The sequence below is a fragment of the Amphiura filiformis genome, chromosome 4, assembly GCF_039555335.1.
Source record: "Amphiura filiformis chromosome 4, Afil_fr2py, whole genome shotgun sequence".
NCBI classification, from domain to species: domain Eukaryota; kingdom Metazoa; phylum Echinodermata; class Ophiuroidea; order Amphilepidida; family Amphiuridae; genus Amphiura; species Amphiura filiformis.
In genome coordinates, this window is record NC_092631.1 from 39,894,692 (window position 1) to 39,907,345 (window position 12,654).

Genomic DNA, 12,654 nt, shown 5'->3' on the forward strand with positions numbered 1-12,654 from the left:
GACGATAAAACGTTTCTGTTTCCAGAAGCGGGATTTATGGCAATTTTGTTCATTATGACGTTGGTTTATTTCCCTTCAAAACCTCCAACACCACCTAGTGCATCTGCCGAAACAAAACGAGAGGACTTTCTAGCGGGTGCCAAAATTTTATTCAGGTGAGTATTGTTATGATTTCCTGATATCAGCTAATTCTCTTCACATGAGGCCGTGTGTCCTGAACTCGCCACCCTTAGCGTTACATGACAAATATTATGAATTTTTACACCAATCGGGTTTCTAATTAGATTATCTCGACAATCATCAACCCTAAACTAGCAAAAGTATACATTTTTGGAAAGCTGAAGGCATCAGCAATTCCAATATATACATTTCCACTTATTATACAGGGTGACCTGCAAGTTATACAGGGTGGAATAAAAAGATTTTGATAAAAATGGGTCACTCAATGCATTGCTTATTACCAACTTACAGTAATAAACTGGAAGTAAACAACATTCATTTGGTTAGAGGAAATGGAGAGCCAACTGACTTCGGAAGAAACCAAAATCACAGCTGTTTGGTAATCTCGGAATATAGGGTGTCCCAAAGTATGTTAGATTTTTTTACAATTCAACATATTTTGAACCTAAACATTTTCCCCCTAACCAATACAGAAAAAATATGTCCATATTTAGATTCCTCGTCAAATTTCCCTCAGAAAATCTATACTTTGACTATGATAGGATAAGTAATTAAAATTTTACAGTAACTTTCAGATTTTGAAGACATCTGCATTACTTACTACAGTGTTTAATATGACAACGGGTATGTTTTTTATGGAAAAGTTTGTATTTTCTACACTAAACCAATCATAAATGATTAAAAACAATTAGTAGAATTGTTTAGCTGTAAGGCCGATTTTAGATTTCTTGTTATTTGTCAACATTAACATGTATTCTTTCACTTGAAACTGATAAAATACAACTTGCTAATATTTACTCGTAGTTTTGCTTGATTTGTTTCACTCTTTTCAACTCTAAAAAGTCACATGGCTCAAGACAGCTTAGTAAATTGGTGGGAAATAATGAGTCAGAAATGCGCGAATGCGAAATATTGTGATTACGCGCGCGAGTCGCGTCGCGTGACGCGGCGCAACTATGCGCGTATGTCCAACGCAGTCAAGGCGAATTCGGTATGTTGTTCACGCCAGTCAAAATGCCACTTAAATTTTTTTAATTATTTTGAATTTTGGCGCACTGAAAGCAGACATTATAGATTTATTGGTGCAAAAAGATGCATATTTAGACCATGCACCAGGTACAGCTTTTACAAGCGTGAAAATCGTACCGTTTTAAAATATAAGGACGTTTTGTGCATAATTTTGAAATTTTTTTACTAAAACGTCGATTTCTCAGAGTTCACTTTTGACAATATTGCACGATTTTTGTGACAAGATAACTCGAAAAATATGCAAGCAAAAAGTAAACTTTTTGCACTATCGTGTAGAGTATATCAAAGCCTAGGGAAGGTTTTCTCATTTTTTAAACAAAAATATACACCAATGCACCAATACTACAGGTAGTAACTGGGCCGCCGAGTGCTAATATATATTTATTTTGGAAGGTTCGTGTTTGTTTTAAATTTTGGGGCGTTTTTCCAAAATTTCATATTTTTGTTGATTTTTCAAAAAAGCGACATGCCAAAGACAAATCTTTTTGCACATACTTTGTTATTGCTAATACAACTCTTTTCTGCATACCTACGTTACAATTCGTTGTGGTGATTTAGTAATATTATAAATTTTGTGACTGCATTTTTGCGTTTTCGATGCGATTTTAGGCTTACCGTGATTTAACGTTGATATCTGGTCTTGCTCCTTTTATAATTTTACTTTGACCGTCGGCTTTTGTAAATAACAGAATGTAGATTGGCTCTGAATAAGTATCCTAGTCCTCTTGGTGGTTTTTTTCATGATATAATTAGTTTGTATTTGCATGTAACAACCCAAAATCGACCTCTGAATTCGGGGTTGAATGCTGTTTCCGGAATACCTGTGGACTCAAACAAGTGCACGGGTTCGATTCCCACCTATGTCTATTTTTTTTAAAGACTTGGAAAATTACTGCAGTAAGTTTATTTGGCGCGCGATCTCAGTTATTCATTTTCTGATGGCTGTGCCTCTTACAGGCACCCTCCCTCTGGAATCCAAACCACGGTTCGCTCATAACACCTCCCTTAATAAGTCTGGTGTCAAATTCTTAGATTTCTCTACTTCCTACGTCCGTGAGTAAGAAGGTGAACGGTAAAGCGATGATGATGAGTATGTATATATAAAGTTTATTTACCTCTCTCCATACAGGAGTAGCCAGTTCTGGCTTCCTGCGTTATGCTATAGCATAAGTTCGGGATTTTACGATGTATGGGGAACGCAGCTAGACGCCATATTTGGCATCGATAAAGTCAGCCAGGTAATTACTTAATAGGATTTTCAATAAAAACTGATAAATAATTCTGAAATAGTTGTTGTCTTCTGCATATTATCAGGTTTCAATCCGTATTTAACAGTCATTTAACAGGTAAAAAATCTCATCCTTTGAGCTAAGATGGATATGATTTGAGTGACAGTGTGATCCAAATTATTGGAATTTCATTGTACTGCGGCTGAGAGTTTACCCCTAGAACTACAAACATACCAATTTGTAAGCGCTCTTAAGCAAGGTCATAGTTCATTGAATTTACAACCGTATGACAAAACAGGCGACAATGGTAACTTTTTGCACAAGATTTGCAATTTAAAGAAAATTGGCCATTGCTCATTCTAGTGTAGCGACGCTAGTATAATGGACAATATAAGTCCCGGTGGGTTCAGTCTTCACTGAAAATGTGTACGCATGATGGTTCCAATTAGGGGTACTTTTCAAGAAATGTCTGCGGAATTTTCGAGGACAAAATTGTTCGCGATTGTCCAAATTAGGGGTGTTTTGGAGCAAAATTGTCCTTGAAATGAAAAATAGGGTGTATTTCTAGGACTTGCGTCCACGTTTTACCACTACAGTTTTCGTTATTGTCCTCATTTCCCCGTGAAATAGGGGGAAAAATTCAAAAGCATCCTTGAAATGGTAAAAATAGGGGTATTTATTTTGGAAAAATGTCCTTGATTCCTCGCGATAAGGGGGTGAAATGAAAATGCGTCCTCAAAATGATAAAAATAGGGGAGGTATTTGGGGGCAAATTTTCCTTGATTTCGTGCAAAATAGGGGGTAAAATTGCTGCAAATGTCCTCGATTCCCGTGAAATAGGGGTCATTTTCAAATCCTGGAACGGTCATACGTCCTACCTTTAAATACAAACTGAACCCACCGGGATATAAGTGTGCTTTATCATTTAATGACATAACATTTGAACATCATTGTAAGGAACACTTGAAGTTTTGACTTTTACAACCTACATTTTGGCCAAAAAATGTGCTTGGATAGGTAGTTTTCAACATATTTTCCACATTCGCCTTGCTATAACATTGAATTGCGTTATCTGTTGACCTAGTGACGAAAAGTGATTTCATGGGGAAGTGATAGCTTTCGTTTGATATAAAAAAAAAACAACCTCTGATTGGATGAAGGGAACACTTGAGGTTTCGACAAGAACACATCAAAGAGGCCCATTTTCAGCTAGAAGCTCCACAGCTCTTATATTGCTATGCACTCAACCGTGTAGTGTAATCAAAGACTGTGGGGAGACAATTCACTGCTTGCTTGAGAGCTCTTGGAGGAAAATGTGTGCTCAGGTGTGTCGAGGTGAAAACTGTGCGCATGATGGTTTATAGGAGAATCGTTTTGGTATAGAAACCTTTACATATGGGGAGGGGGTTGTACCACCCCCAAAAAATTTTCATCCGTCATAAAAAAGTTCGTGTTTACGCAAAAACAGCCTCAACTATTCGAAGATCCATCATTGCGCTCATTTTTATCCCAGCAACTTACCTGGGTGTATAGGACGGGCCATCAAAAATTACCACACAGGGGGGTTTGTGAGGCCCATCATTGGTTTCTACAGTAAAATCTATGATTTTCATTTCGCTATTGTAAAATTATTCCAAGAGCTACTGACTTTTTACTTGTTAGATACTCGCATATTCGTAGAAGTTTTAGCCTATACTTTCGTACATAGCCAGAATTTCCCAAATTTGCATGGCCGCGCTCACATTATGACATTTTGGCGACATTATGTGGGGAATGTTTGTACTTATTTGGGTATCACTAAATAGCTAAACACTGGTACCAAATATAACGGTGTCTGACCTTTATAATAGAAAATTAGGGGGTTGCAACACCCTCCTCATAGACCGTGTTACAGAATATGGCTCAGTAATTCTAGTTAATACCTATTCACCCCTATCAATGTAATGTATGGACTATATATATAAAGTCTGCACAAAAAGTAACGCAGCTGTTATAAATACGCCTATAGCTTCAGAACTAATAATTGTTTTCACAATATTTCAACATAGAAAGAAGGATGATTTATTTACGCGCATTTTGATAACCCATTTGTCAAATGTCATTCAAATTTAACAACACAGTAGTACTTTTAAAGTAAACTACCCGAATTTAAAAGTTGCAGCTTAGAGCGATCAATGGTTATTACACAGGCATTATGGCGCGTATATCCTCCATAATCTTCGCGCTGGCTTCAATGCAATACAAATAGCTACAACTTTTAAATTCGGGTATTTTTCTTTCAAAACAATGTTATGTTGTTAATATTAAAATTGGACAATGCGCGTAAATAAATCACCCTTCCTTTTATGTTGAAATACTGTGAAAACAATTATTAGTTCTGAAGCTATATTCGAATTTATAACAGCTGCGTTACTTTTTGTGCAGACTTTAGATGACTTTCTGCAACACATTGCTTCAACATCCCAGCAAACACAAAAACGTTTTAAAAACGTTTTAAATAAGTTATATTTTGGCTTTTGGTTTAGGTAAAAACGTTTTAATAACATTAAAATGTCGGGTTATATAAAGGTCATGATAACGTTTTAAAACGTTTTGTATGAAAACACACTACAACAATATTTTTTAATGTTTTCAAAAATGTTATTTTAAACTATTTTTGCAAACATTTTTGCCAAATATTTTGTCAATACTTAAATAACATTATGTTAAAATATTTGAACCCAGCAAACACAGAAATGTTCTTAAAATGTTATTTTGAAAACCTTTTAATAACATTTAAATGTCGGGTTATATAAAGGTCATGAAAACGTTTTTAAAACGTTATTGCAAATATTTTGGGAAAACATTTTTCGGAAAATATTTTTTCAACCCCAAAATAACATTCTGTTTAGAATGTTTTGTATCAAGTTTTCAATAAATGTTTTTGGAATGTTATTAAAACGTTTTTATACCCTTTATATAACCCGACATTTAAACGTTTTTGTATTACATTTTTGTTTGCTGAGCAGTAGATTATCAACAAATGTTTTTTAAGGTTATGCAAACGTTTTATACTCTTAATATACCCTTTATATAACCCGACATTTAAACGTTTTCTGACAACCTTTTATAACCTTTTGCGAATGATGTCGAAAACGTTTTGTGTTTGCTGGGATCTTCAAGTAATTTTGTACTGAGAAACCAGTCTCGAAATTGCAGACCTGTCCGATGACTATATAGCACCATCTGAAGGACCACTCTCCTGTAACATTTTGTTAAAGACATTATATCTCATGTTTTGTGTGTTGGTTGTATACCGCAGGGAATTGTGGGATGGATAGGATTTTACTCTAATATTGCTGGTACGATCGGAAGTATGATTTTGGCAAGGTAAATATCAAGCGAACAGAGCAGAAAGTTTCGACATTAGTTTTTTTTACTGATACTATCTGTACAATGTTGTTTGAAAACATAAAACATTTTGTTTAAGCATTAAAGAAAGTGGTGAAATCTCTTGATTAGTAACTTCTTCAACATTTTTTTAAATTTAATTCTGATCAAGTTGGGTCATATGGGTGTTAACTTTTATAAATACTTGGTGGCAACAAAGTATTACGAACCATTTGGGCTATCCTATTTGAAATCCATGCATCCCCTTAGGCTGCGATCACATAGAAGTATACGGTATACGGTATTCGCTATTCGGTATACGAAATACGCTCATTCGATCAGGCTGAGTTAACAAAGGAGTATACTATGTGAACTCAGCATGATCGAATGAGGGTATTTCGTATAGCGAATACCGTATACCGTATACTTCTATGTGATCGCAGCCTTAGGAAGACATATTAATCTACCACACAGGGAGTGTGAATTTATGAATGACTCAGCTCCATTTGAAATCTGTGTGGGAGATGAAGGCCACATCTTTTATAGGGGGTGTATGATTTTCAACTGACAGCCCATTGTCGGCGAGTCGACAGTTTCGTTTGTATTAATATATTGCAGAATCGTCGATCTGATAGGTGGTAAAATGAAGCTTGTACTTCTTGTGTTGACTTTTTGCGGAACTGTTTGTGTAGTTTGGATAACACTGATGTGTGACAATATAATTACATTCAATTTACGTAAGTTTGACCAATTAGGTAAAATATTCAATAATTATTGATTGAAGTCTTTGGGGACATTTGTAACATAATTGTGATACAACAAACGTATATTGTTTATCTTATGGTGCACTCATATCATCATCATCATTTGAATTAAGTTCTGTCCGGCAGGAGGCCTCTACGGGGCAAATCACACGATAAGTACTAATACTAAAGCAGGTGATATAACTGTAATTATGAAGAGCTTATTTCCAAACCGTGTTAAGTCCACAACCCCATGTGTCTCATTTACTTGTGCGATACAATCGCAATTACTTTGACAAGTTTGACATTACCAACAATGAGTTGTACCATCAACAAGCTATTATTTACCACACTGCTGCATAACAATATGCAGACTATTGTTCTCATTTGGGAAACAAAGGCCTCACACAGTAGTGTTACTGTACATCTATCCACATGTTTGCTTTGTAATGATACATCCAACTGAAATGTTAATACCTATAATAGCATCACAACCCATTGCAATATCGCACAGGTAAATCAGAAACATGGGTTTGTGGACTTAACACGGTTTGAAAATAAGCTCTTCATATATGAATATTTATAGAACCGAACTGGCGTCGTAAAACAGTCCAACAAAATTAGAGCCATATCAATTGTAATAGTTGGTTTATTGCACAGGGTCTATATTAGTTGGCTACAGTCATCAAATCTAACAAAATATGTGTCCGTTAAAAGACTTCTTCATTTATCGTATACTGTTCCACCATGCCATGATGTGACAGAAAGACATTCATTCTATAGCACTACTAATGCAATGATCATGACGTAGCGCCTTGAATTGAATGTTGCAATGTAAACATTAGTTTGAGTCAAGTGTAGCACTTCAAATAATCATTATTACCTGTTGAGTAAAAAGGAACAGAGCAACACAAATTCATTGCACTTTTACATTGTAGGCCTATATTTTATGTGATTGTAGAATATGAATGACATTGATTAAATGAGTGAGAGAGTGAAGTAGGTCTTGTGAGAAGCAATGTGGGTGTGTATTATTTTGTTGACAGTGTGTATGATGGGTGTGTGGGGTGGGTGAGGTGAGCTTGATGTTTTTTTCATTAGACTGTTAATATATTATTGGTTTGATATATGTGATGCGATCAGGCAAAATCAGTCGGAACTCGGCAATTTTAAATTTTCAGTTTTCTATTGGATAGTAAAAAGTATTTACAAATCTGGATTTTGCAGAAAACCCCATTGAAATTGAACAACCAGTTCCAAAGATATGAGCAATTAAAGAGTTCCCAAAACAAGGGGAAACAAAAGGAAAAAATGCCTTTGTTTGGCTATATCTCAAAATCAATATTTCCGAGTTCCGACTGATTTGGCTTGATCGCATCACATAATATATTTTGATAAATGTTTGTATTTTAATTGTAACATTTTGCAATTCAGATTGAAATAAGTCATTAATGATTGATTGATTGATTGATTGATTGAATGAATGAGTGAATGAATGAATGAATGAATGAATGAATGAATGAATTAATTAATGAATGCAGGAAGGAAGGAAGGAATGAATGATGAATGAACTTTACGGAGCTGACTTTCCATGAAAAAAATTATTATTTATACCATTCCAGCCAGTGTATACGTATCCTTAATAGTATTAGCAGTCATCATCAGAACTACTATTCCGTTATACTTTGAGATAACCGTGGAAGGCACCTATCCTGTAGCAGAAGGTATCACTGCAATGATTATGACCTGGCTGAATAACTTGTATGGTCTTATATTTCTTCTAGTTTTTTTGAGCCCATCAATAGGTAAGGATCGTTGTAAAATTACGCTGAAATGGAAAAGAAGGTTTGGTGTGTTTAAAATTGAACTGTTTGTGTAATTCAACTTAGTGAATTAGCCAGCGGAGTGCCCCCCCCCCCCTCGAAAAAAAAAATTAAAATAATAAAAACTGAAAGAGAAAATTGCCCTCTGATAAAAAGAAAGGTGCCTGGGGACACGGAAAAGAAAGGGGCAAGCCGGCAAGAGCCCGCTTTTCACCAAGATTCACCCGCACTTTTTTTAAAGCGCGAAGAGTTAACATGCGCAGTCTCTCTCCAGTATATATAGACATGTATAATCCCACGTAAATACCGCGCCGAATCAAAATGTTGCAATCGCGATGCGAGTGGCCGGACTGAGTGGTAATAAGAAACAATAATTTTAACTATCATTTCACAATTTTGGGGTATTGTATTTTGCTGTTCTCTTTTTCAGTCTCTCGTTATGCCTGTCTCTCTTCTAGTGGCATATTGCGTACATGGGGTGGGGGGGGGGGGGGGGGGGAAAAAACCATAGAGTTGAAACATCCCAATGGAGTTGAAATGTGCAAATGTTTATTGTATTATATAATTCTATAAAGTTATTGATATTTCTGCCAAATTATATACACGTATAACGATCTGTTTCATGAGTTAGTGCTTCGTATTAATGCTTATTAATTTCTTTTTATAAATCTGCAGGCGTTCTCTGGACGAACTACTCACTACTTGGTGCAATGGCTATATGTATACCCATGCTGCTTGTTTATCAAGAGAGATATAATCGGTTATCACAAGACACAGTGGCAGAAAATAAACATGATTAAATGTAAATGATTTTAACATTTTTGTACATCTGTTACAATATGTATAATTATTAATTTACGTACAAATGTTAGCAATCATTTCTAAAATGGATAGGCCTACATATTATTGTATGACGAGCTGTTTAAATAGTGTATGTACCAGGCATGAAAATGATAATTCATTAAAAAAAAACCTGAAAAGTTTGAAAAAGCCTGAAAAAGCCTGTGAAATGAGACTAAAAAATGCTAAAAGCGAGCTGAAAAGTGCGGAAATTTGGACCATAAAAAAGCAGGAAATCCTGCAAAAGCAGGACAATTCAGACGTACCTGAATTGTACCAATGATCGTTAGCCGGTGATATGAGAATCTCTAATGGCAATTGGTCCGGGGACACATTCCTAAGGATTTGGGTTAATAAGTGTAGCTGGGATTACCTTTCAAAGGAGAACTACAGTAAAATGAAGTATTTCTTGGCAAACTGGAACATGCGCGTTGCGTCAATGTAGCGTACTAAGCGTGTATGCAATGAAAGGCGCGTGTATGCTTTCTTCTGTACCGCGCTATATTCGCGTGTGTTTATCCTTTAAAACATTGACCATTATCTAAGGATTTCTCGCGAAAAAAACCCTAACAATTTAAACGACACGTCACAATATTCCTCACCTACCTCGACATGTTTAATTTCTTTGCTTTCTTAACCGACCAATTGTAAGCATGGGTGGATCCAAGTTTTCAAAGGGGGTGGGGGTTTATCCATCATTAAATCCCATAATGTTTAGGTCTAATCATTATGCCTGAAATAAGGAAGGAATTTTTACTAAAATAGAAATAAATTTATCAGTGAGGGTGAGCATGGTGAGTGTGAGCATGGTGAGTGTGAGCCTGGGTATATTATTTGTTTTGATATCTTGATTAATATTATATTTTTTATACTTATGTTACATTTAATACGTAATTTGCAGCAATGTTTCTACAGTTTTGAATATACCTGCAATTATGGTTTTCTTAATATGTGTGTATTTTTAATAAAATTAATGTAAATCACCATGTTACTATTTGAATGTTTTGAATAAATACAACTAAAAGTGAAAAATATACACGAAACATGCCAACATGTTTTTAAAAAAATCTGTTAAGCTTTTGAATTGATAAATTATGGTACTGAATGAATAATTTTTTCTCTTTTATTGCAAAATATGTTGCACTTGTCGATATTGATATTGCGCTATTCCATTTAATTTCCACTCTACCCAGTGGAAGATTTTAGAAATATTTTCCACATGGGGAGTATGATTTTCAAATGAAATGATATGAATACATTAGGCGGTTACATTTTGAATTTCACACACCCTCCTAGAAATATTCAGCAGAGGATGTATGAATCTGTAATAGAGTTGGTTAATGTGCTAATTCCATTTGAAGTTCGTACTCCTCCTGAGGAAGGTATTTCCAAAATCTTCCACGGAGTTAGTGTGGATTTTGAGTTGAATAGTCCATTTTACAAAATGGAAATCACCATGTCTCATCAGAACTGCTATACACTGAGATAACTGTGGACGGAACCTATCCTGTAGCAGAAGGTACTACTGCAGTGATCATGATCTGGTTCAAAAAGTTGTACGGTATTTTTAAAGCGACTGCTTTTTGTTGAGGGGGGGGGGGGTAATCCCGGTAAATTGGTAAAGTAATATTTAACTAAATAATAGTGAGGAAAATAATGATACATCTGGTAGCTTAGCTCATACACAAGCTGTCCCAGAAAAAACACCTGTTGAATGAATTTGGATATAACTCGAGAAATATAGTGCAACAATGAACAAAAAGAAGAAAAAAAGAAAGAAAGAAAAAGAAAGAAAAGAAAACAGCATGAAGCCCATCATAATTTGAATCTCATAAGCATGTAAGCTAATTTTACATAAATCGGTTGACTGACTGCGAAGAAATGAAGGACTGCATAACGCATGTGTCATTTACTTCATTCCAAGTTTGAAAAAACGATCATTCAACACAAATATAAATAATGTGCACATGGTTATCAAGGCAATGTACTTTATATTTTGTTCGGTTGAAATCCCTTTCGTTGTTACGTTAGCATTCATAATGATTCTTTAGCATTCGAAATGACTTGGCGGTGACTTGACACCTGTTGTGAAGTATTATTTAAATACTTTTTACTTACGTGATGTGCCGCTTGTCAAAAGTGCCCCTGAATGAAATCGATGGCCAAGTACCCTTAAGGTTAGCAACTATTTCAAACTGTTGCGATTTGGTAGTTCACAGCATCTTGCGAATGGTAGTGAGCTTTGGCAATTGCATTGATCAATTCATAGCGAACATGTAGAAGAATTCAATTTTAGGTGTTTGTGTGTACATATAAATATAATATACAGTTTGAGACATCCGCTGTTGTTAGTCAGGCGGGTGTTTGTGTATACATAGCAATATTACGTATAATTCATAGCTTGAGGCAACCACGTTTGTTAGTAAGGCTGGTTATATTTGGCCTAAAATGTCATCATATTGATTTCTTGTCGACCGCACGTAGTATCTAATGGAGACAAATGGGGTTAACTAAACACGAGTTGTGCATAAAAAGTACCATTAAATAGGAAGATCTGTGTCTCCTTTCGGTAGATAAATCCGCGAAATTTTGGACCTCGAAGTGTGATGTGTGACGACATTTCTGTACCTAAATAATTCACAAGTTAAGATATACTTTCATTCGGAATTCTCATCCTAATACGCTAATAGGCTATCATGAATATGAGTTTCTCATTGGTAATATGACATTAACTGCAATGATTTGCTTGCAAGTATCTCGTAGAAAAACAAACAAACATGCTCACAATTTTGACTGGTTTAAATCGGAATCATCGACGTTGCCTTTACATTCAAGTCTACAATAATCTTTCAGATGTCATATGCTAACTATACTATATACCCAGCAAACACAAAACGTTTTCGACATCATTCGCAAAAGGTTATAAAAGGTTGTCAGAAAACGTTTAAATGTCGGGTTATATAAAGGGTATATTAAGAGTATAAAACGTTTTCATAACCTTAAAAACATTTTTTGATAATCTACTGCTCAGCAAACAAAAATGTTTTACAGAAAACGTTTAAATGTCCGGTTATATAAAGGGTATAAAACCGTTTTAATAACATTCCAAAAACATTCTTGAAAACTTGATACAAAACATTCTAAGCAGAATGGTATTTTGGGGTTGAAAAATATTTTGCGAAAATGTTTGCCCAAAATATTTTCAATAACGTTTAAAAAACGTTTTCATGACCTTTATATAACCCGACATTTAAATGTTATTAAAAGGTTTTGAAAAAAACATTTTAAGAACATTTTGTGTTTGCTGGGTTCAAATATTTTAACATAATGTTATTTAAGTATTGACACAATATTTGACAAAAATGTTTGCAAAAATAGTTTACAATAACATTTTTTTAAACATTTAAAAATATTGTTGTAGTGTGTTTTCATACAAAACGT

At 34.9% G+C, this 12,654-nt stretch overlaps 1 protein-coding gene across 2 annotated transcripts in view; it reads left to right on the plus strand.

Annotated features, from left to right (window-relative positions):
• LOC140150887 (solute carrier family 49 member 4-like) overlaps window positions 1–10,003 on the plus strand; it is a 33,796-nt gene extending 23,793 nt beyond the window's left edge. For both annotated transcript variants that reach the window (XM_072173047.1, XM_072173048.1), the window contains exons 8-13: window positions 26–155; window positions 2,339–2,447; window positions 5,740–5,807; window positions 6,426–6,544; window positions 8,173–8,355; window positions 9,049–10,003. In XM_072173047.1, coding sequence (XP_072029148.1) covers window positions 26–155; window positions 2,339–2,447; window positions 5,740–5,807; window positions 6,426–6,544; window positions 8,173–8,355; window positions 9,049–9,173 — 734 coding nt within the window. In that variant the 3' untranslated portion in view covers window positions 9,174–10,003. The remainder of the gene's footprint in view (window positions 1–25; window positions 156–2,338; window positions 2,448–5,739; window positions 5,808–6,425; window positions 6,545–8,172; window positions 8,356–9,048) is intronic.
• Window positions 10,004–12,654: the final 2,651 nt, after the last annotated feature.